Here is a 25,901-nt window from a genome sequence, read left to right as displayed (position 1 = left end):
GCTGAGCTGATGGCCGCTGGCGCCATCAGTTCAGCGGCCCGGCAACCTACCCACAGCAACCATTGCGGCAGGAGAGATGCCTCATCTTCCCTACCGCAATGCCATCACTCCTCTACCCGAACTGCTGCGACTCAGGAGAGATGCCCATAGGAGGGGCCTAAGGCTCCCGGGCCTATTCTGATTGGCCCAGGCACCTTAGGCCCCACCTGTGGGCGGGGCTTTGGGATGGCTGTGCCAATCCGGCTCCATTCTGCCGTCGGCTGCCTGCCGGACAGGCGGGTTTGGCACCCGTCTGTCCGGCCAACTTGAAAAAAGGTACGGGGAAGGGGGGTGGGGGGGGGTCGTGGGGTCAGCCGGGGGGTCGCGGGTCGGCTGGGGGGGGCCAATCGGGGGTTCTGGGGGGGGCGGTTGTTGGGGGGAGGGGGGGTTGCGTCGAGGGCAGAAGGGCCTGGGATCCCTCCTGCCCGTAATATAGTGGGGGGTGGGGGTATGGGGTCGCCGGGGCCAGGAGGGCTTGGGCTCCCTCCTGGCCCGAACGAGTCACGGAGCGGGTGGTCACCGGGGCCAGGAGGACTTGGGCTCCCTCCTGGCCATATCGAGTCGGGGAGGGGGCACAATCGCCGGGGCAAGAGGGCTTGGGCTCCCTCTTGCCCCGATATCGTCGGGGAGTCGGCGGGGCAAGAGGGATTGGGCTCCCTCTTGCCCCGTTGTTGTGGGGGGGGGGTCGCGGTTCGACATGGCAGGAGGGCTTGGGCACCTTCCTGCCTGGATCGTTGTGTGTGTGGGGGGGTTCTGTACCTGGTGTTGTTTTTGACGGACACCGGTTACAGAATCCAGCTTTTAGGCGAAGGACTGGCTCCTCTTTCGCCTAAAAGCCCTTCTGTTGGACGTTTGGGGCTTAGGCGTTTTTTTGTTTCATTATGGCTAAAAAGTGTAGATTTTGTGTGGGTGTACTTTTAGAATTAGTGGAGATTGGGCGTTTAGGCAGAGGAAGGCCATAATCAAAACAAGGACTTTTGTTTTGGTTATGGACACTTTCTCTGCTTCTGCGTTGAATGTTTAAGGACTTAGGCCAAAAGGGGACTTAGACGCTTTTTTTGATTATGCCCCTCCACGTGTCTGGATTTGTCTACTGCTGATGACAGGGAAGATAAAATAATGTCATACCTGATAATTTTTTTTCTCTTAATCACAGCAGACAAATCCGGAGCCCTGCCCTTTTTGTGATGGGTCTCTATCTATCTCTGTGCAATGTTGTCTTTGCCTTGATGTTCTGCAGGGTGACAAGTTCCATCTGGATGTTTCTGGCTCGTAATGAAATGGTGAGGAGGTGGCTCGGTGTCTGTTAGCTCCTTTTTTCGGCTTGGCTAAAGAAACCTGGAGTCTCAAGGAGCATGCCATCCAAGGTAATGGTTCACAGCTTTGGTGTTCTCTGTCTCTGCCTACTGATGAATGGATTTAACCCAAGCATCTGGATTCATCTGCTGTGAATAAGGGAAAGAAAATTATCAGGTAAGACATATAATTTTACCTTTCAGAAACCTAGATATCCTAGGTAGCAGGTTTAAATCCTGAAATTGATCTTTTGCATTCCCTTTCTGAAATGGGAAATATATGTATATAGTTTAGGCATGCCCTAGTCTCAATCAAAACAGACCCAGGCCACACCCCCTTGCACATTTTTCAGTTTTAGACTTATGTAGCTTGGCTTTGTAAAATGGGGATTTAGACATTAAACATATAAATGCTGGTTTATGCATGTCTAAAACCCACATAGCATTTCTAAAATAAGCGCCTTAAACTTGGTGGCTAATAGTAAGGAAGGTTCCAGATTCGGTGAGAGAAGGTCTGAAGTGCGCTGTGTGTGTGTTTATCAACGTAGCTGGAGACTGTGGGGATCTCATCTTTGCAGGTCTGACAGGTACTCTCTCCGGGTGCTGTGATATGCAGTGAGTACCTGGCACGCCATTCATCGATCAGCTTTACCTCTTGGTTTCCTATCTCTGTCGTGGCGAGAAATTCCTTCAGTACTTGTTTGAATATATAAACAATCTCCCAAGGCAAGATATTATTTTCTGCCAAAACTTCGCGAAATCTGAAGAAAAAAATGAAACATTTGCATTCATGATGAAAATTAATCCTTGTACAAGTATATCCATCTGTGCTCACACCAGTTCACTTTTCGTGGTCTAGGATGAAATTGTTTTGGTAATGACTTGGGGTTCCTTTTACTAAGCTGCGCTAGCAGTTTTAGCACGCGCTACAATGCCGGGCGCACTAGACGCTAACGCCCCATTGAGCTGGGTGTTAGTTTTTCCGCTTAGCTTGGGGGGGTTAGCGCGCGCTAATCTGCAGCGCGTGCTAAAAACGCTACCGCAGCTTAGTAAAAGGAGCCCTTAGTAGTTTACATCTAGTTGAATTTTAAATCGGAAATTAAGTCAGTGCCTGTATTATAAATTAGGCTTAAATCAATTATGCCATAGACTAAAAATATCAAAAGAATCGAACCCTGACAATCGGTCCAATTTCAAACATCAAAACTTAATGAATGTTTGTGCCCCTCATGTCCAAAAATATATTAGAAAATGTGGAGGAAAAAGAGAGACCTCAGTGACTGAGGGAACAAATAATTCATCTCAAAAACAGCCTAAAAACCATTACAGGTCTCCCCAAAAACTCCACAAATCTCACACCGTCAGGGGCACTTTCAGCATTCATACAGTATTTACTGTGCTGTATAATTTCTGGAAAAATTACATATAAGATCCATTTATCTGGTGTAGGGACTCGTATCCAAAACAGTCCACTCTTCACTCTTCCATTATCCATCTTCAGTAATTAAAGTGGACTTTTTGGTTATTGCCATTTTTGTTGGGACACAAAAATTCATTCAAAATTCTGTGCTCCAGTGTAACAATTGCAGCTTGTTTTCAAGTCCATCTCATTTAAGAGACGCTCTAGTTACTTGGATGACCCCTGATGCAGATGTTGTATTCTGAAACATGGCTCTTAATGGGTAAGTAAAGACTAGCCCCTATTATTGAGACCCTTTTGTGCTATTTATTTAGATAGTGAGCCCACCAGGACAGACGGGGAAAAATGCTTGCATACCTAAATTAATTTATATAAACTGTTCTGAGCGCCTCTGGGAGGACAGTATAAAAAATTGAATAAATATTTGTGTAATAAAACATTTTATCATGCACCCAACATTTCGTTATGTACTGTTATATCCTTTTTTTTGTTTTGTTTTGTGGGGTCGCATTAGCATTCATTAAGTTTTTGATGTTTGAAATTAAATCATATCTATATTAGTCCTAAACTGCATTGTTCAAAAGCAAGTACAGTGGAACCTCAATTATTTAACACTGACTCTTTGAAAATTCTCATCCATTCTCTCGTTATATCGAAATTAGATTACTGCAACGCTTTGTTTAAGGGTATAGCACAAAAAGAAATCAAACGTCTACAGATCATACAAAATACAGCTATTAGACTTATTTCAAAAGCTAATAAATTTGATCATATAACCCCTCTTCTTAAGGAAGCCCATTGGCTCCCTGTGGCCCACAGAATAATATATAAACTTTGCTTACTCACATTTAAATCCCTCCTATTTAAAACTCCGGCTTTTATTCATAAATTACTAATCCCTTACTCCTCTAATAGAACTTTAAGATCAGATGAACAGCATTTATTAACAATTCCCTCGCTAAAAATAATCAATACGCGTCGGCAGTATATCTTCTCAGTTACAGCTCCCCAAACTTGGAATTCTCTCCCCAATTATCTACGTGAAGAACTCAACTTAGAAAAATTTAAAAGTAAACTGAAAACTTTCTTATTTAACGACGCCTTTGTAATTTAATACTATTTGGTCTCATTTAAAAATATTTTTACAAGTCTTGGAACCAATCTATTCTCCTCTCCATAACATTTATTCAATTATCCCTATTCTTATCCCATCCATATGTGTTTTCCATTATTTGTTTCCCACTCTGCTTAAATATATTGTAATTTCTCCCCCTACTTATCCCAATGTTTCCAGTTCGTCTCGTAACTGTCTATGTCTTGTTTGTCTTTAACTATTTCAAAATTTCTTTTATATTGTAATTTTAATCATGTGTAAATCGCTTTGAAAACTGATAAAGCGATTAATCAAATATATATTAAACTTGAAACTTGAAACCTTGGTTTACAAGCATAATTCGTTCCAGAAGCATGCTCGTAAACCAAATTACTCGTATATCAAACTGAGTTTCCCCATAGGAAGTAAGGGAAACTCTCTTGATTCGTTCCCACCCACCCCTCGAGGCCAGTAGCGCTGATCCACCCCCCCCCCCAAGAACCGGCATCGCTCCCCCTCCTGAACTGGCATCCCCCGTCAGCCCTAACAGAAGCCTTACCCTATCTGGCACCGGTACGCAGCCCACAGGATGTGCTGGTGAATGAAGATCCTTGCTGTTGCCTGGGCCTTGAGCATCTGCGCATGCTCAAGACCTTCTGGCTCTCACTCTCTCCGAGAATCTTGGAGACAGCGAGAGCCAGAAGGTCTTGAGCACGCGCAGATGATCAAGGCTTAGGCAACAGCAAGGATCTTCGTTCACTGGCACATCCTGTGGGCTGTGTGCCGGTGCCAGATGGGGGGTAAGGCTTCTGTTCGGGCGGGCAGGGGTGCAGGTTTGCGTGGGTGGGGGGGAGTGCTTGCAAATCGAGTCAACGCTTGGTTTGTGAGTCACGATTTGCGAGAATGTTTTGCTCATCTTGCAAAACACTCGCAAACCGCGTTACTCACAAACTGAGGTTTGACTGTAGTTGATTTGCTTCCCAGTTTGACTGGAGCTGGTTATGCTACAGAGATATCAAGAATCATTGGAGGAGAGTGAATCATGGCAGTTTCATAAGCAACTTCATTGTGAAGAACAGCATTTTATACACTTAAATAGATGCTTCTAAAATTGCCTGGGGGGTATATGCATATAGCAGGTACTAAGATACATAAAGACAATTCTGTATGCTAGAAGAAGGCACCTCTTATGTTTATGCATTAAAAGTGCCATTGATTGACAGGTGCCTATGTGGACTACTAGGCGATATTCTATATCAGTGTATCGCAAACTGTGTGCCTCCTGAGATTTCAGGTGTGCCGCGGTACACTGGGGAAGAGGAGAGATGCCGGCACCAGATGACCGTCTTGGAAGCAATCTCCCAATGCCGGCACCTCTTCTCTCTGCTGGCCCTCCTCTCCAACGTGGATCTTTCTGTCGGCGCAAGGCCAGATAGCGTGTCAAAGCAGCTCCTGATTGGTGTAGCCTAACTTTAGTACCAGGAAGAGGTAGTCGGAAAATACTAAGCATGATCCTGCCAGCACCCCAGCTGCCCTCTCCTGCCTTCGATATGCTACTAAACCGCATGTGTGGTTTTTCAAAATTTGTGGGTGTTCCTGGAATTTTATAGAATTGTTACTTTATTTGATATACAGTACTCCCCTTTATAAAAAAGGATAAGCAAATTAAGTAACTGTAAGTGCTTAGTTTTAATGCATCAATTTATAGAATTGTTACTTAATTTGCTTATCCTTTTTTATAAGGGCCAACATGTGCACTTATGTGCCTTTTTTGCTTTCCCTGTAGATAGTTTGCCTGCGCATGCGTTTTGGTGTTCGTTTTAGCTGGGTTTTTATTTTTGCAAGCCCATGGTTTTAACCCGCTTTAAGCCTGCAGGTTAAAATCACAGGCTTACACTGCGGGGAAGGGCAGGAGAGTCGGGGCTGAGAGCAGGAGATTGGGGTAGAGAAGCAGAGCAGAGAGCAGGGCGGCAGGCAGGAGAACCGGGGCGGAAAGCAGGGCAGCCAGAGCTGGAGAATCGGGACAGACAGCAGGGTTTTAGCACAAGCGACTGGTCCTCACCAGTCACTTGTTTTTTGATCGGCCAGCCAGTTGGAAAGTGTAGTGAATTGCGTCCTTTCTGCTTTGCATGCTGATTCTTCTCATTTGCATGCACGGATCGGAGGATGATCAGGGCACAGGTTAGTGAATCAGATTGGAAGGAAATCGGGTTGCAAAGTGCTCGCAAACCGATCAGTACACGATCGGTTTGCTTAGTGAATCTAGCTCTTAGTGACTTATTCAGAGCTCTTGTTTGCAGAATAGACGTCAGAATGGGGGGGGGGGCCAAGGCCTCCCCAAAAATTCTCGGTCGCTTTTTTTTTTCTCCCGCCCACCCTTCTCCTGGTGGTGTTGCTTAGATCTTTGGGCAGTTGCCGTGCAGCGTCAGACAGCAGGCTTGCCCTGGAACCCATCATTCTACTTCCGGGGGCAGGCCTGCTTGAGGATGATGCACGGCAGCTGCTGAAGATTTAACTAAAGCGCTGGAAGGAGGTGGGTGGGGGATTCGGCAGCTGTTTAGAGGTCGTGTGCCAGGGCAGAGCTCCTAGGGCTCCCCAAACAAACCAGCGTTCTGCTGCCTATGGTTTGCAAGGTTCCAAAAGAAGCCCAGATCTATATTGGCCCCTGGCCGAGGGCTGTTACTGTATTTCCCCATGTATAGGCCGCCCCTTTGTATAGGCCGCAGGAAATTCTGATGTAGGTTTTGAAACTCTTAGATAAGCCGCCCCATGTTACTAGCCACGGCTTATCTAAGAGTTTTAAAACCTACATCGGCCTATACATTATCCCCCCCTTAAAACCTCCCTCACCGGTAAATACGTCCTGGAAGGCTGCCGGCTGCCTCCTGCAATGTCACGGCCAGCGATGCAAGGCAGGAGCGATCTTTTCAGGATCCAGCCTGGCCCTGTGCTGCTTCCTCAATGCCTGCCATCAGTTCTCTCTCGACTCGCGAGAACTGATGGCAGGCATTGAGGAAGCAGCGTGAGGCCAGTCTGGATGCTGAAAATATCGCTCCTGCTCTGCACCGCTAGCCGCAACATTGCGGGAGGCAGCCATCCAGCGAGCGAGCTACGGTATTTTAAAAGGTACGGGGGACTTCACTAGCGCAGTGGCTGATCTACTAATGGGGCAGCTTATCTACGATGTCTTAGATAGGCTGCCCCATATAAGGAAGCTGCACCCATTGCATCAGATTGTAAAACCCATGTATAGACCGCGGCCTATCCATGGGGAAATATGGTACTGTAGCGATTAGACTGTGATGGTGCTGGGTTGTTAAAGAAAATACCTCAGGTAGTGTTGATTAAAGCCTCATGGTGACAGGATCCTGAAGGTCACTGTTTAATAATCAAGAATTAACAGTGTACCTAGGTGGGGTGGTTTTGGGTTTTTTTTTGCATCACGAACTACTTTTAGATGTGTTTTTTAGAGCTGAACTAAGCCAATAAATTAGCATGTATTTTTCCTGAATTAAGATGGGGAAAAGACTCATGGCACCTGCTGAGAACTATTCCAGTGTGATCAGGCTGGATCTGGGCACAGAGAGATTCCAGCTGCCTCTGTTCAGTTACTGGGATGCTGGGTTTCAGGCTTGAGTAGTTTCTCAGCCAGTTGTAATCCACGTCTGCTTTCTGCGCCATCTGCTCATGTTCCATCTCTTGTATCAGTCTCCCACGCTCCTTCAGGTGCCATTCTAGCTCCCTGAGCAAAGTCTTTGTCACTGTGTCTGAATCAGGATATTGTGTGACTTTGTCGGATGCGCTCTTTGACCATTTAATCCAGCTGAAAAATGGCATGTTTGAGCTGTTAGAAGAAAGTCAAAATTAATCAGCTCATTTTGATATAAATCAGTATCGATTAAGTTTCTTGTCAACTTAGACCTAGTAAGAGTATTGACCATTGTACGGTAGCTTTGAACACATTTCACACACACCCTCCTCCCATCCCGCCCAAATTCCTTATAGGTTTCCAAAGCTGGGCACACAGGGTAGATAGATGCATGTGCAAATTTAATGAGTTAGAGGTGCCAATAATCAATAATTGGAGTTAATTGGTATCATACAACTGACATAGTCGCTATTCTAGAACATCCATGCCTAAATTTTATAGTGCACAACTCAAAAGGGGACATGAGCGGTCAGGGGTGTTCTCAGGAATTAGGTGCAATGTTACCGAATACTATTATCAGTTTGGAGTGAGGTTTTACCGTATTTTCATGCATATAATGCGCGCGTTATACACGATTTTACAAACCTAGTATAACCATGCGCGTTATATGTGTGAGCGCGTTATACAAATTTTTTTTTTTCAGTGCGATCAGGCATCCCCCCCAGCACCGCAACCAATGCACAGTGCCCAATCGGGTAAGCGACCAATGTCTTTGCAGTGCTGGGGGAGATGTAGGATCGCGGGGGAGGGGGGGTGACGCAAGCGGGGGGGAGGATGCTGGTTCACAGGCCAGAAGAAGGAGTAAGCGGGGGTGGCGGGAGGAAGTTTTAGCAGCATGTGTGGTATACGTGTGTGCGTGCTATATAAAAATTTTTTTACACAAATGGTTTGGACCCGCACGCTATACGCGTATGCGTGTTATACACTTATGTGTGTTATATGCGTGAAAATACGGTACACCAGATTTCAGCAGGCAAAAGTCCTCATACTCAAAGATGGGTACGGGAATTTGTCCTAAGCACTATTCTATAAAAGTTGCATAGCGCTAAGTGACCTGTACAGAATTGGCACTTAACATGGATATCTTAACAGCGCCTAAATTCGGTCGCCATTTACTGACTCCAGTTCTTCGTCATTCAGAGGCTTTGATAAGTTTTATGAGCTGTGGCATCTTAAATAGCTGCTGTTTGCTAAAAATATCAACTTGCTGAAAATCAACTGTTTTAGTTGTTTAGTAATTTTCTTTATCGAACACAGAGAAACATATAAAAATAAAAACAGTTTCATATTTAACTCTACATTTCATCCCTTTTTCTTAATATCACTATTAAACCATAGTACTCTGCCACAAACCAGTGAGTTTTAAGTAATCAGAAAATAGTAATACTGGGCAGACTTGCATGGTCTTTGTCTGTATATCGCCATTTGGTGGAGGATGGGCCGGAGAGGGCTTCAATGGCTGGGAGGGTGTAGATCAGTGGTCTCAAACTCAAACCCTTTGCAGGGCCACATTTTGGATTTGTAGGTACTTGGAGGGCCTCAGAAAAAATAGTGAATGTCTTATTAAAGAAATAACAATTTTGCATAAGGTAAAACTCGTTCTAGTTTATAAATCTTTCCTTTTAGCTAAGTCTTAATAATAATATTGTAATTTATAGCTAAAGAGACATATGATCAAGAAACTCTTTTATTTTACTTTTGTGATTATGATAAACGTACCAAGGGCCTCAAAATAGTATCTGGCGGGCTGCATGTGGCTCCCGGGCCAAGAGTTTGAGACCACTGGTGTAGATGGACTGGAGTGAGCTTTGACGGAGACTTCAGTAGTTGGAACCTAAGAACAGTACCGGGCAGAGCTTTGGATTCTTGCCCAGAAATAGCTAAGAAGAATCCCCCCCCCCCAAAAAAAAAAAAAACCAACAAATTTTTAAATTGAATCAGGTTGGGCAGACTAGATGGACCATTCGGGTCTTTATCTGCCGTCATCTACTATGTTGTGTTATGTAGAGGAGATGATTTCTTCAGTGCTTTATGGCAGCAAAGTACCTAATTTAGTTTGTGTCTGAGAATTTGCTAAGGTATGAAGGTACAGAGGTGCGCCCTGCTGGTTTATGTGTGGAGATAGGTGGGCAAACTCACATGTGCGCATTGAAATGTTCAACAAAGGCCTGTAAGTTTTCTCTTCAATTAAGTTAACCCTCTTCCCTTGCACACCTGTGTTTACAGTGCTGCACCGTTCAAACAAGGGATCTACATGTGATAGGTGGCAATTGCTCGCTGAAGGGATAATTTTTACCACAAAGCATGTGAAATGTTAAAAATAAGCACGTATTATAAGTTCAGATACTTTATTGAAAAGCTTGCATTTAAACAAAAACATCCTTCGAAAAAGAAAAAAAAGCAGAACACAGACTTAAAATGCTATCTGAAATCCAATCCCTAAAGGATAAGCACCTATTTTATATTTCTTTTATAGAGATAACATAGGGTGCTTTTCTAAAATAAGAAGCCAGAGCTTAACCCCTGCCGTGCACAAATTCCCTCTCACTGTGAATGGATAAATCAGACACATACATTACAGTTTTGCATATAAGTATAAATGTATTGGCATACATACTTGTATGTGTATATATCCTCACATTATTTTATAATAGCTACTCCCAAGTGTAAAACATGCTTTACATTTAGAAAGTCCTTTATAGTATTACCTCTAGCTCCCCCTCCCAAATATCTATTGTGTAATGACTTTTATAACAATTATTTTTAAGTAGTGTAGGATTGCATTAATTAGTAAAACAAGTTTGATCCTTTCTGCAATGGTTAATCCTGTTGCTCTTCAGGAATACTACTCCATGTTTTGACATGCATCAGCAGTTAACTTGAACGCATTCAGAAAAGTACCCCAACAAAGCCAAATTGCGGCGAAACAGGTCACGTCGGGCTCTTATCAGCATTAAAAGATTAGTGCATGAATGTCATAACTGATCGTTTTTTGAAAAGTGAAAAGAAATAAAAAATATTGTTGACTGAATTAAAAAGTTTTTTTTTCGATCAGTTCAAAGAGATTTTTGACCGACGATAGAAATCCTTTCCCTGCTTTTTACCACCTTTGAGTTTATCTTCTTCGGTGGTGCAGGTGTCTGAGGTGTTTTCCTCTTAATAACAGTTATTTACATAGTTGTATGTGGAAACCTTTTTGTATTTGTCTGTGCTCTTCAGGAATAGCCTTGATATTTGCTTGTTATATGAAATCTCTGTTTATTAAATGAAAAGTTACAGGTATTTATGTAATTTTCTAGATTGTTCTCCCCAGGGAGCTTGGAACGGTTTACATGAGTTTATTCAGGTACTCAAGCATTTTTCCCAGTCTGTCCCAGTGGGCTCACAATCTAATGTACCTGGGTCAGTGGGGGGATTAAGTGACTTGCCCAGGGTCACAAGGAGCAGCGTGGGTTTGAACCCACAACCTCAGGGTTCCGAGGCTGTAACTTTAACTACTGTGCCACACTCTCCCCCATGAACAGTGAAGACTCTTACACTTCTTGTAATATTTGTGCAGCTGAAATTATAGTTTAATTATGTCAGTAATTAAGAATTTATAGCATTCTAAAGGGTTATTTCTGTTTTCTGTAGACTTCTGTTTAATCAGCCATTAATGTAGGTTTTCTTTGTTTTCCAAGTTCTGTTACAGGGTCATAATAGTTTATACTGTTGCTTATATTCTGCTTTTATTCAAAGTGCATTACAACAATACATACATAATAAAAACAATACAAACTTATCATTCATACATTATATATACATATATATATCTATATCAATACTTCATTAAGTCTCCCTTTTATGAAACTGCGTTGGTGTTTTTTTTAGTGCTTGTGGTTGCAATAAAAAAAATTTCCAATGCTCATATGAGTGTTGGGAATTTTTATTGCAGCCGCCGGCGCTAAAAACACACTAACGCAGCTTCATAAAAGGGAGTCTAAACATAGCATATAATAACGCTTCATAGATTTGTCTAAAATTAGACGTCATTTAAAATAGATACGTTATTTAAGGGATGTTCTCTTAAAGCTATAATTATTAATGAATAAAGCAACTTACTTTGAATGTTATCCTCCTATTTCTGCAATATATAGTTTTTCTGGACTTGACAATTAAAAAACAAAAACAAAAAAAAAGTAGGATAGCCTATTCAGCGTCCACTGTTGAGGACTGAAGTGTTCTCCCCTCCTGCGGATGGATCCTTTGAACTGTGAAGCAGCTTTCAGAAAGATGCTTGATTTCTTGGGCAGGAAGAGCAAGTGATGGAAAGGCAGGTTTGACTCCAATCCGTTGAAGGTCCTCTTCCTATAAGCTTTGTTCTGCCTACGGCAGAGGCATAAATCCGGATAGGAAGAGTTATGTGGACTTATCATTGGTAGCAGAAAGGAAGCTACTTTGAGTCGGCTACAGATGAACAGCAGCTGCAAATGACTGTAGGTTGTCATTTGATAGGAGCTTTGCTGTGCCCCGGGTCACGCTTTAGTGATGTTTGTTGGTGTGTGTGGAATTTTTTTTTTTTTTTTTTTTGTAATGGCTGCAGAGTGCTAAAAATAACCACCTTGTTTACATATTTTGTCTAAACTTTCTGGCTCTTTCTTTTTTCCTACAGCCCTGTAAAGCAAATTGCATGCACACAGCTGTGTTAAAAAGTTACAGATGGGTATATAACACAAGGCTTGTATTAAGCAGACAGTAAGAGCTCCTTTTACAAAGGTGCGCTAGCGTTTTTAGCACACGCACCGGATTAGCGTGTGCTATAGCGTGTGCTACCCGAAAAACTACCGCCTGCTCACTAGGAGGCAGTAGCAGCTAGCGTGCGGGGCATTTTAGCGCGCGTTAAGGCCCTAACGCACCTTTGTAAAAGGAGCCCTAAATGTGGCGAGTAGCCAAGAGACATAACCCAATTTTGGTTAGATTTTGTTTATTATTATGAGAAAAGCACATGATATTTTCTTTGCGTTGAAGTGAATGGTGTAGAGGGCAGCAGGAGGATAGGGTGATGATGATTTAAAAAAAAGAACAAATTTTGCACAGTGCATAGAACTGGGAAAGAGTATAAAGATGATTTTGAGTGTTTAGGAACTGGTTGAGTGGAAGGTGACAGAGGGTAGTGGCCAATGGAGATCACTCTGAGGAAAGGGATATTACCAGTGGTGTGCCTCAAGGCTTGGTTCTTGGGCCTGATTTTTAAAACATTTTTATAAACGATATTGCTGAAGGGCTGTTGGGTAAGATTTGCCTCTTTGCAGATAATACCAAAATCTGCAATAGAGTAGACACGCCAGATGGTGTGAATAACATGAAGAAAGACCTAGTGAAGCTTGAAGAATGGTCTGAAATTTGGCAGCTAAAATTTAATGCTAAGAAATGCAAGGTCATGCATTTAGGCTGCAAAAACCCAAGGGAACGATACAGTTTAGTGGGTGAAGAACTTATGTGCACGACAGAAAGCGGGACTTGGGTGTGATTGTATGTGATGATCTTAAGGTGGCCAAACAGGTGGAAAAGGTGACAGAGAAAGCTAGAAGGATGCTAGGTTGCGTAGGGAGAGGTATGACCAGTAGGAAACAGGAGATATTGATGCCCCTGTATAAGACTTTGGTGAGACTTCATTTAGAATATTGTGTACAATTCTGGTGGCCGCACCTACAAAAAGATATAAAAAGAATGAAGTCGGTCCAGAGGAAGGCTTCTAAAATGGTACGTGGTCTTCATCATAAGGCGTATGGGGACAGACTTAAAGATCTCAATCTGTATGCTTTGGAGGAAAGGCAGGAGAGGGGAGAGATGATAGAGACATTTAAATACCTACATAATGTAAATGTGCATGATAGAAGTCTCTTTAATTTTAAAGGAAACTCTACAATGAGAGAGCATAGGATGAAGTTAACGTGCTAGGCTCAGGAGTAAAATGAGGAAATATTTTTTTTACAGAAAGGGTGGTAGATGTATGGAACAGTCTCCTGGAAGAGGTGGTGGAGACAGAGACTATGTCTGAATTCAAGAGGACCTGGGATAGGCGCGTAAGATCTCTCGGAGAGAGAAAGAAATAATGTTTACTGCGGATGGGCAGACTAGATGGGCCATTTGGCCTTTATCTACCATCATGTTTCTATGTTTCCTTCCTGGGCAGATGCTCCTGGAAACACATCTTCAGGGGCTGCCAGACTGGAAGTGGGACTTCTCTTCAACATCTCTGTAGGCCTCCACAACATCCCTGTAGGTAGAACAAACTATTTATACTAACGATCCAAACTTAATCATATTATGTGATAGATAAAGCTACAGAAGTTCAAACGTATTTTCAGACTTCTTATGGACCCACAACATGAAAAATTGTCTATTCTCAACTTTGTGGATCTGTTGCTTTAATCATCTCTTTCCCCCGAGATAGTCATAAATGTGGTCAAAATTAGGTTCTTCTGTGGGAGGTCCAAATCTTCAATTAGATAGCCTTAGGTATCCGTTTCTAGTTTCCAAGAGTAAGCAATATGTAATAGTTTTCCTATTTGGGTTCTAAAAGGTTCTCACACGGAGGTCACTAACAAACAGGATCCAGGGCTCAATGGACCAATGATGTAGCTTAGTTTGGCACTGTTCTTAGTTTTAAAATTATTTTTACTGTGATGTTTGATTAGTATTTTTTCAGCTCCAATTCACATGCCTGTACCTAGCCATTCTTACTGGCTCTTTGCAGTACTCTTGATTAGAAAATGCACTCCTTACAATCTAACCCAAATTGTCTACTATCTGTGGTATAACCAACATATGAATTCAAGACATCTTCTTGCCAAACTCCATGACTGTCCTAAGTTTGTAGATTTTCTTTGTGCAACTAAAGAATAAAAATGCCATGGATTGCTATGCATGAACTACTGGGGCTCAAAATAAATCTGTGCAAACTTTTATTGGGATTTATTTACTGTCTTTTTCACAGAGATTCACCCAAAGCGGTTTATAATACACTGACTAGTACTTAGGTACTCTTGAGCACTTTCTCTAGCAGGATTACCATCTAAATGTGGTACCTGTGTCAATGGAAGGATTGAGCAACGTGCCCAGAGTCACAAGGAGCCGGGTGGATCGAACTCGCATCCTCAGGGTGCCGAGGCAGCAGTTCTAATCAATAGGTCACACTAATTACTAGTTCTACAGTGGAAATTTTAGAGATCATGTATTCCAGGGGTGTCAAAGTACCTCCTCGAGGGCCGCAATCCAGTCTTGTTTTCAGGATTTCCCCAATGAATATGCATGAGCTCTATTAGCCTACAATGAAAGCACTGCATGCAAATAGATCTCATTCATATTCATTGGGGAAATCCTGAAAACCCGACTGGTTTGTGGCCCTTAAGGAGGGACTTTGATACCTCTGATGTATTCACAGTGGGTCAGACCACTGTATTTACACATGTGGTGAACCAGGTGCCTATGAATCTCTCGTAATGCAGCCGTCTCCAAGAGCCTTTAGATGCCTTGGACCTAGAACAGGGATCTCAAAGTCCCTCCTTGAGGGCCACAATCCAGTCGGGTTTTCAGGATTTCCCCAATGAATATGCATGAGATCTTTGCGCATGCACTGCTTTCAATGCATATTCATTGAGGAAATCCTGAAAACCCGACTGGATTGCGGCCCTCAAGGAGAGACTTTGAGATCCCTGACCTAGAACATCATTACAAGTAAATCCTATGTTGTATCATTTTCTCAGGATAGCAAGGAGCCAAATCCCATGAAAGCACCGGCTGGAAAGAAAGAGAAAATCAGAAGTAACCCTTGTCCAGAAACTTCTTAAAACTTGAGGTTTCCCAGTTATAGTTGATATGCCACCATGGTTCATAGACAACCCCGCGAAAGACAAAGGCGCGCGCCGATAACTGAGCGCAAGACGGAGGTGCGTGCCACAGAAAATTACAGTTTTTAAGGGCTCCGATGGGGGGTTTTGTTGGGGAGCCTCCCCATTTTACTTAATAGACATCGCGCTGGCGTTGTGGGGGGTTTTGGGGGGTTGTAACCCTCCACATTTTACTGTAAACTTAACTTTTTCCCTAAAAACAGGGAAAAAGTGAAGTTTTCAGTAAAATGTGGGGAGTTACAACCTCCCACACCCCCCACAACGCGGTGCGATCTCTATTAAGTAAAGTGCCCGTCGTAGCCGTAAAAACTGTAATTTTCTGCGGCACGCGCCTCCGCGCTGCACTCAATTGTCTGCGCGCACCTTTGTCCCGGCGCGCTTTTGACCTGCCACCTGCCACCACAGTGGATCTCTGAGACCTTAAGGGTACCAACTCATGAACACATTAAAAGCTATATAAGAGACAGAATTGCCTCTGTTACTAACATTCGACTTCCGTAGTGTACTGCAAGCACTGATCCTGAGTAGGGTAGATACCTGGGAGTTGCTAAAGTGAAGATGAGGGCACTGCAGATGCCCTGTTGATTAACTCTGCAGCAAGATTGATTGCTGGTGTCCCAAGAATGACTTGCAGCACAGAGTTCACTTTAAGATTCTTTCAACTATACATCAGATTTTGTATCATGTGTCTCTGGTTGTTTTACAAGGATTTTTTTGAAATTTTATCAGTCTAGAGAAAGTGTCTGAGATAAGCAAATAGTATGAAACTGAGCTTAGAAAGTAAGATGTCAATCCCTCATGTTAGGACTGGGGCAGCGATGCTGTCTATGGCAGGTGCTAAGCTTTGGAATGTTGTGGCCTGGAATTTTGCGATACTCTGCTGGGAGGATGAATTTTAAGAAATTACTGAAAAATCAATTGTTAGCGCTTTCCTGTGTTAGGTTTTTTTGTTTTTTTTTTAATGAGAGCTGTTCTGTATGTGGTGTTTAACTTGTTATGATTGTAAGTTTTGTAAACCATATAGTTAATATGTGGTATATACATTTTTAAATAAATAAATTAAATTAGTGTGATCCTTCATGATATTATCTATGTTTAAATATTTTGTTATAAATTACACATTTAAATACCTTGAAAGTAAACGGTAAGACATTCCAGAAACAGAATTAAAGTAATCGTTAGAACAAGCTAATATCGATCTGAATGTAACAAACATAGGATTCTCTCTCTTACGGACTGTCTGCCAAACCTGTTACCAAAGAGTGAAAGGATGGGAACAATTAGGGGAAAGAGGGGATGCCGCCCACCTTCTCAGTTATGGGATCTTCCTTGACACATCTTATGTTCTTATGGGGGAAGGGAAAATATTATGGAGACTCAAGTGGAAGCCTGCACAAAACCATTCCCCCACCCCAAAGACCCACTTTGGTTACAATTCTTATTTTTTTATTGAAATTTGTAAACGTATACAGGATATGGTAATTTTATACAAAGAATATAGAAATAATAATTTTTCTTAATACAACTTAAATCAATCATAGAAATCAGAAATCCTATCAAGCCCACATCATTGAGGAGAAAGAATTGCATTACATAACAAATATAAAACTTTTGGTAATCAATAAGGGATAACCATACCCTTAATTTTTATAGAGGCATTTAACTATTTAAACTCCTATTTTCATTGAAATTATCATAACCAAGAAAGGAAAATTCTACCCCAGTTTATAAAAAGGAGGTTACTAAGAATGTACAATTCTTCCTCTACTCCAGAGGGACAACTTTCTGGCAGTACACCAGACTTTTAGGAACAGTCTGAAGCTCCAGGGAAAAGGTAGCAGTCAGAGGAGATAAGTATACAAAAACATTTTAGAAATTAAATTTAGTGGCTCTGGCCCCTCTCAGAGTGACAATTCCATCTCTTATGAATTTCTTCCTTTTTTTTTTTTTTTTTTTAGTAAAAACATCATAGTATCTGTTCCTTTCGTACGTGGAAAGATTACTTAAGTGAGCTATGTATAAAATTAACGCTTTTGCTTTGGTGGAGGGAGGAAGGAATGAGAAAATCTTTTCTTGCTTGCACCATACACCTGGAACAAACTGCCTGAGTGAGTATGTCCAGCTCCGTCCCTAGCAGGACAGTACTCCCCCCACCCGAAATTCACAGGGGTTCCTTTCCAGGAGCACCCGTGAATTTTGAAAAACTGCAAATGCGATTTAGGAGGTGGGAGAGGGCTGCAGGGGCGGCGGCAGGTGCTGAAAAAAAGGCTGATGTCCAGCGGGATCATTCTTAGTATTTTCTAACCGCCTCTTCCGGGAACTAAAGTCAGGCTACACCAGGGATCTCAAAGTCCCTCCTTGAGGGCCGCAATCCAGTCGGGTTTTCCCCAATGAATATGCATTGAAAGCAGTGCATGCACATAGATCTCATGCATATTAATTGAGGAAATCCTGAAAACCCGACTGGATTGCGGCCCTCAAAGAGGGACTTTGAGATCCCTGGGCTACACCAATCAGGAGCTGCTTTGACACGCTATCTGGCGTGTCAAAGCAGCTCCCGATTGGTGTAGCCTGACTTTAGTTCCCGGAAGAGGCGGTCAGAAAATTCCGCGAATGACTGAATTCGCGGGGGTTTACTGTACTCAAATACAGGCTAAAAGTCACTTTCTCAAGGTTGTTTTTAACTCCTAATCCCCACTTGCATGTAAAGTACCCATGCCTGATAAACTTCCTAGCCCCCTACTTGTCCTGTTTGATTCGATTGTAAGCTTTTCTGGACAGGGACTGTCTCTTGAATGTTTTAATATACAGCGCAACTGCGTATGTCTAGCAGTGCTATATTAATGATAAGTAGTAGTAAAATCAGCAACACAGGAGGCGGCAAGAGAACCCTAGATTTCAATTTCATCCTTAAATCTACAAGGACAGTTGTGACATTATGAGCCTGGCTCCCTTTGTCTTTCATAGTACCATATACAATGCAATGTGAAAACCCACCCGCTTGATGCTAATTAATCCTGACATCTTATTTTTTTCCAGCGTATATAAGATCAGTATTTGGAGCTGCCATGCTTATCATTCTTTATGTTGTAAGACATCTAAACATATTAGAAAGAACTTCCATCCTGCAGTTCAGAGCAAAAATTTTTAAAAAAAGAAGAAGAAATTGTGCTTAAATGGAAGCTTCTCGTTAGCAATATAATGAACTGAGGTTCAGTGTCATTTGTGTCCGCTTATGTCCAGTTTAGATTTAACCAGGAGTAATGAGACAACTCAAAGGGAAAGAGAGAGGCTATTTCAGCAACTGTTATATGCAAGTACATTATTACTGTGCATGAATTTAAGAATTACGGTAACTTTTCCCTAAACAATCAAGGGACAATACATACAGACTGCTAGGGAATTACTACTGTTTATTTCTATAGCACTATTAAGATGTCCACAGCACTATACGCTAATCACATATCAGTCCATCCTTGCTCCACAGAGCTTATAATCTATTTGAGACAAACAGAACAAATAAGAGATTAGGGAATTACTTATTGTGGGGCTGATTAAACATAGAAACATGAAGGCAGATAAAGATCAAATGGCCCATCCACAGCATCAACCTTCTCCTCTGCTAAGAGATCCCACATGCCTGACCCACACTTTCTTGAACTCAGACACAGTCTTTGTCTCTACCAGGAGACTATTCCATGAATCTATTACCCTTTCTGTAAAAAGATATTCCCTTAGATTACCCCTGAGCCTATCACCTCTTAACTTCATTCTATGCTCTCTCATTCCAGAGCTTCCTTCCTCCAAAGTCTACATATTGAGATCTTTAAGTCTGTCCCCACTTGATGATGACCACTGACCATTTTAGTATCCTTTCTCTGGACTGATTCCATCCTTTTTATATCTTTTTGAAGGTGCGGTCTCCAGGTTTGAATGCAATAGCCATATCTCTCTATATCCACCCTAGCATCCTAATAGCTTTTGCTGTCACTTTTGCAACTTGTTTGGCCACTTAAAAACATCACATACTATCACACCCAAGTCCCATAGAAACACAGAAACATGATGACAGATAAAGGTCAAATAGCCCATCTAGTCTGTCCATCCGCAGTAACAATTATCTCTTTCTCTCTCTGAGAGATCCAATGTGCCTATCCGAGGCCCTTTTGAATTCAGACATAGTCTCTGTCTCCACCACCTCTTCTGGGAGACTGTCCCATGCATCTATCACCCTTTCGGTAAAAAAAGTATTTCCTTACATTACTCTGGAGCCTATCACCTCTTAACTTCATCCTATGCCCTCTCATTGCAGAGTTTCCTTTCAAATGAAAGAGATTCGACTCATGCACATTTACGCCACCATGTAAGTATTTAAACGTCTATCATATCTCCCCTCTCCCGCCTTTCCTCCAAAGTATACAGATTGAGATCTTTAAGTCTGTCCCTATATGCCTTATGATGAAGACCACATACCATTTTAGTAGCCTTCCTCTGGACCGACTCCATTCTTTTTATATCTTTTTGAAGGTGTGGCCTCCAGAATTGCACACAATATTCTAAATGAGGTCTCACCAGAGTCTTATACAGGGGCATCAATACCTTGTTTTTCCTACTGGCCATACCTCTCCCTATGCAACCTAGCATCCTTCTAGCTTTCGCCATCACCTTTTCAACCTGTTTGGCCACCTTAAGATCATCACATACAATCACACCCAAGTCCTGCTCTTCTGTTGTGCACATAAGTTCTTCACTCCCTAAACTGCACCGTTCCCTCGAGTTTTTGCAGCCCAAATGCATGACCTTGATTTCCTAGCATTAAATTTTAGCTGCCAAATTTCAGACCATTTTTCAAACTTTGCCAGATCTTTCTTCATGTTATTCACACCATTCATTGTGTCTACTCTATTGCAGATGTTGGTATCATCCACAAAGAGGCAAATTTTACCCGACAACCCTTCAGCAATATCATTTATAAAAATGTTAGAAAGAACAGACCCAAGAACACAAACTTGAGTCACACCACTGGTAACATCCCTTTCCTCAGAGCGATCTCCATGATCACTACCCTCTGTCACCTTCCACTCAGCCAGTTCTTGACCCAGCCCGTCACTTTGGGACCCATCCTGAGGGCACTCAGTTTATTTATTAGACATCTGTGTGGAACACTGTCAAAGGTTTTGCTAAAATCTAAATACACCACATCTAGCGCACATCCTCTATCCAATTCTCTGGTCACCCAGTCAAAGAAATTGATCAGATTTGTCTGACAAGACCTACCTGCTGCGTTCCCTCTCCACTTCCATTCACAAAAGTTCATTTGTTCTTCCTTGTGCAATAGTGGAACGAATGTTAATGTATCAAAATCCAAAAATATTCAAATGTGTATTAAAACAAAAAATAAATATAAAATATAGAATATTGCAACTCTGGTCTTTCTCTGAACACACATTTTTGCTAAAACAGATACCTACTGTATATACCAGTGGTCTTGAACTCAAATCCTTTGCAGGGCAACATTTTGGATTTGTAGGTATTTGGAGGGCCTCAGAAAAAATAGTTAATGTCTTATTAAAGAAATTACAATTTTGCATGAGGTAAAACTCTTTATAATGTATAAATATTTCCTTTTGGCTAAGTCTTAATAATAATATTGTAATTTATAGCTAAAGAGAGATATGATCAAGAAACTTTTATTTTACTTTTGTGATTATGATAAACATACCGAGGGCCTCAAAATAGTACCTGGCGGGCCGCATGTAGCCCCTGGGCCGCGAGTTTGAGACCACTGGTCTATACCATACTAATACATATCAAAAATTTTTGCAGTTTTTATGGGTTTCCATTCATTTTATAGCTGTTCATATATATGTGGAGGTGTCATTGAGATTTTATTTTTTATTGGTTGTATGTTTTGTTGTGCAATGATGATATTTATATATGTATTTTTATTATTTGAGATTTTTATCATTTTATATGTATTTATTTTAGACCCCCAATGGGTACATTATACCAAATCGTGGCTGCATCAAGATGTCCTTTCAATAAACTTAGATGAATCCGTAACTGCCTCTCCAGGCTGGTTTGGTTCTTTTATCACTGTGTTCCCTTATTTGCTGCCTGTCCTGCTCTCGCTGCTTATTTACTTACTCTCCTCTTTTACAAAGCTGTGCTAGTGGCTGCTGTGTGGCCAAAGCCCTGACACCCTTGAAATTCCTCTGGGCTTTGGTGGAGTTACTGTAGCGGCAGCCGGCTTTGTAAAAAGAGGGGGGGGGATGGGATTAGGTATATAAAATGCATAAAACAGCAGAGGTCCTAGTTGAGCAAAGATTTGCTTTGCCTCCCATCAAAACGTGTGAAGAACTGTCGAAAATATGTAACTTTTGTGGCAGTGGTTCCATTAATCTTCCTTTTTTCCTTTCTCTTGTCAGATATCATGCCTGTACCAGGCTGTTGACGCACCTCATTAGTCTGCACCAATAAATCAGACCTTCCTGAAAAAAAACAATCAAAAGTATGTTTGCTGGAGTTGAATGTTACTCACCCGCAGGACCAAATGCAAACATTTCTCTCTCGTAATACCTGTGTTGCTCAGCTTTGTTCAGACTTGTTGCCTTAATATTTCATCGCTCGCTCTTCCCTCCTTAAAACTTTTGGTTGGTGTTCTTGCTTTTTCAAGACTGGACTTTAGGGAGTTACTTCTCCCTGCTGGCCCTTTCCCATCTTCTGCCTCTCCAGTTTTATTCTCGGTTGCGTTTGCATCCCCTCTTTCTTCCTGTTCACGTGCCACATACTAATTTAGTCCCTTTTGATCCCTGTTCCTGATGCATTACTTGCCCTGTATATATTCTATGTCTTGACCCTTTTGTACCTCCAGTTTGTTCTCAAAGGCCTTATTTTTATTTTCCTTGTGCTCTTATCTCCTGCTTATCCTTTCCCCTTAGCTTTCTCTTGGTTTGCAGCTTGGTTGAGCTCCTTACCAGCGGTTGGACCATACCACTGCAGGTCGCAAGGAATGTTTCCCTCACCCCCCCTCCTATGGTATATTTCTTCACACATAAACATTCCTGGTTTATTGTCAGGCATGTAAAAATGTGAAACCTATGGACATTTCATACTAAGTTAATATACAATTGTTAACTAGGGTGCTGAATGATCTGGATGCATCCTGGAAACTTTAACTTTCATGTGGTTTCATTCTTAAAATCAAGAAATACCCGAAGTAAGACCTGTAGATCTTCCAGCATTCTGAGACTCCATGAACGAATTGCATCATAAATTTGATCACCTTTCTCTGTCACTATGTCTACAGGGAAGAGCACTTGGATTATTTTCATGTCAAATCAAGTGCTTAATTGTCTGTTAAAACCCAGGGAACTAAAACTGAAACTGGCTGTTAGGAACAGCTGCCATGGAAATTATTTTGTCATTTCCAGTACCGGTAACCTTTTTTTTAAATCTTTTTTTTTTTTTCTTTCTGAGTGAGATCAACCATAATTTAAAGTGTAGATCATTTCTTGTGTCAGGCAATTTTCCCAATGATATAACTTCCCCCTCCTCCATTAATTGTTTAAACATACTGTTATTGTCTAATCCTTCCTTGTTTTGCCTTTCTTTTTAGGATACAGCTCAGAAACAATGCAGGCAATGAATATGTTGAGAAGTACAAACTCCTGGAAGAGCAAGAACTGGGTGCATGCAGTATCCCTGAGACTGAAAAGAAATCAGGTAACACCCCAGGCACTTCAGAGAGGCTGTGTAAGAAGGTTGTAGACCAGAGGTTCTCAACATGTGTTACGTGTACCTTGGGGGGTTTGCGCCCCATTGTCAAGGGGTACATGGCGCGGTGCTGTAGGTCTCCCACCCTTCACCATCATTTGCTCTCAGCCCTCCTAAACTAGCAGCAGCAGCTCACTGTGCTTTCACCTTCTACATACAGCTGCCGCTAGTTTAATGATTTCCATTAGGCGGTTCCCCCACTCGGGGCCTTTGCTGGGCCTGCCCACCTCCAATGATGCAACTTCCTCTTTCTTGGGAGTAGCCTAAGGCACCTGGCCAATCAGAGTCCTAGGCCACTCCTAGTGTATCCCAGAATACACTGGGAGAGAGGCCTAATATTGCTCAGTGGCAACCCGATTCTCTAACTGGTGCTTGTGACATGTACGCTGGTTAGAGAATCGTGGTGTTAGGTGAGCTTAAGTGTCTGTCCATGAGGACAGATGCAATTCTATATAGGATGCCCGTGTGTGATTCTCAAAAGCCGCTTAGGTGGCTTCTGAGATGGGGCGTCCTTTGTTCCCCATCAAGTGCCCCTATCCAGTGCCTCCTTTTTCCTCTTTCTCTTTCTCTCCCCCCCTCTTTCCTGATCAAGCATCTCCACTCTCCCCCTTTTTTATTAGAAACTCTGCCTTTCTTCTCCTTGAAACTGCATTCTGCCCCTGTCCTCCATCTGCTATTCCATTTCCTTATCAGGATACCTGTTCTCCCTCATCAAGCCCTGCTTCTCACCCTCCTTTTTATTCTTTTCCCCATTAGGTCCCCTCTCCTGTCCTCCTTCCATAAGACACTCATTCTCATCTTTCCCATCAAGCATATAATACTTTTTAACCATCGGGATCCCTCTTCCTCCAGCTGGGTCCCCCACTTCCCCTCCCCTCCTTCCTTCTCAGTCAGCCACTTTTCCTCAAAGCTCATATCATAGCATAAAACCCTTGCATCTTTGAAAGGTTTCTTCTCTCACAAAACATCTGCAGTAACTTTTAAGTAACCCATGGTATTAAAGTTAACATAGTTTTAGAGTGGCCTCTGTAACATTCCCCTGTAAACCTCCCTCTTTTGTAGATGCAATGCGTCCATTTAGTTACTTTGAGGGAAATTTTGATACAGAATACTTTGTTTATTGATGATATCTTTTTTGTGTGTGTGTGTTTTAGCTGCTAGACATATTCCAACTGGATTCAGTGATGAAACTTGTTTGCTGAATAAAAGCTATCGGTATCCTGACTTGCCTGTAACAAAGTGTAAGGAAGAGGTAATGGCAGTGTGTCTTTGTAGTTATAAAATATTTGTACAATGTTAATCTTGGTCAGGCTGAATGTTTGTTTTGTTGACAAAAACAAAGTAAGTACACTTCTCCCTCCATATTCGCGGGGATGCGGGCAGAACATAGCCGTGAATACCGAAAAACTGCGAATAACTTTTTTCAGGTTATTCACGGTTTTTCGGTAAAATAGACCTGAAAAAGATAATAAACCGTGAATTACCCAACCTGCAATTTGCTCCGTACAACGCCGAGAACAGCGATTTCCTTCAGGAACCACCGGGAGCAGCGATTTTCAATGTGAAACACTGGGTTCAGTGATGAAAATTAGGGGGGCGGAGTCAGTAGCCAAAAAATCATGAAAAAGAAATTAGGGGGGCGGAGTCAGCAGCCAAAAAATCACGAAAAAGCGAATCCGCAGATACGGAAACCGCGGATACAGAGGGAGAAGTGTAGTATTTTTCTGATAGTAACCATATACAGAAGATAGCAGCAAAAAAATCTTATTTGAGGCAGAGCATCTCAGCAAATGCTGTCTTTATACCAAAGATAATCAGTTTGTGCTTGGGAACCACATATTAAGGATTTCCAGTGATGCTTTTTTTTTTTAACTTTTATTAAATTTTTGTATCACCTGATGCGCCAGGTGGTATACAATAATATTTATACTCTTTCCTTAAGTTTCCAGCTCAATCATAACTGAACTTTACTATTAATTATTTATTTCTAGAGTTCTAGCAGACATATGCAGTACTGTACAAAGTCACCATACTGTAGCTGTGGTGGTATGAAGCTTTATTCAGACCACTAAGACTTGCTTCTTTCTTTGCCACCTCTTTTTCCTAAGCTCCTCCCCACATACTTTTAGTAAATTGGTCAGTCATTACAAGAACCATTCTAACCTGGGGGTCTCATTTCTTTACTAGAACTGGTATGTATGAACCTAGGTTTGGCCAGCAGTAGTCACTATTGAGCAATGTCTGAGGTGTCCTTGTCCCTGCTCTGACGTGTAAATTCTACCTTTTCAGCATCTCTAGCTATCACAAGGAACAGAAGCTGGCTTCTAATCAGAGTTTAATTTATAGAGAAAAAGGAACTGGAGCTGAGTGGAGGGGAGTTGTATGGACCAACCAGGAGCAGGCTGCCTGGAAGGGAAGGGCTGGGATGGAACATACATGTTGCTCTGGAGTCTGAAAAGTGGCAGAATTGTAATCTACCGTATTTTCACGCAAATAACACGCACCCGTATAAAACGCGCACACGTGTATAGCGCGCAGAAATCACGATGATAAGCACAAAAACTTTGGTATAACGCGCTCACGATTATACCGCGCATGCTGCCCGACTCTCCGTTCACCCCCCTGACTTCCGTGCACTGCCCCGCCTCTCCGTGCGCTGTCCCGACTCTCCGTTCAC

General features: G+C 42.1%; 2 protein-coding genes across 4 annotated transcripts in view; one reads left to right on the top strand and one right to left on the bottom strand.

Annotated features, from left to right (window-relative positions):
- Window positions 1–25,901, top strand: part of TDRD9 (tudor domain containing 9) — a 318,134-nt gene that overhangs the window by 17,365 nt on the left and 274,868 nt on the right. For all 3 annotated transcript variants that reach the window (XM_033952909.1, XM_033952910.1, XM_033952908.1), the window contains exons 2-3: window positions 23,067–23,173; window positions 24,379–24,476. In XM_033952909.1, coding sequence (XP_033808800.1) covers window positions 23,067–23,173; window positions 24,379–24,476 — 205 coding nt within the window. The remainder of the gene's footprint in view (window positions 1–23,066; window positions 23,174–24,378; window positions 24,477–25,901) is intronic.
- RD3L (retinal degeneration 3 like) lies at window positions 1,092–11,720 on the bottom strand. The gene is made up of 3 exons (XM_033952911.1): window positions 11,658–11,720; window positions 7,386–7,691; window positions 1,092–2,095 (listed from the first exon to the last, which is right to left on the bottom strand). The coding sequence occupies exons 2-3, from the start codon at window positions 7,682–7,684 to the stop codon at window positions 1,810–1,812; spliced, it is 585 nt and encodes a 194-aa protein (XP_033808802.1). The 5' UTR covers window positions 7,685–7,691; window positions 11,658–11,720; the 3' UTR covers window positions 1,092–1,809.

Source organism: Geotrypetes seraphini, chromosome 7 (genome assembly GCF_902459505.1).
Source record: "Geotrypetes seraphini chromosome 7, aGeoSer1.1, whole genome shotgun sequence".
NCBI classification, from domain to species: Eukaryota; Metazoa; Chordata; class Amphibia; order Gymnophiona; family Dermophiidae; genus Geotrypetes; species Geotrypetes seraphini.
Note: the sequence above shows the minus strand (reverse complement) of the source record. Positions and strands in the feature narration are given on the sequence as shown.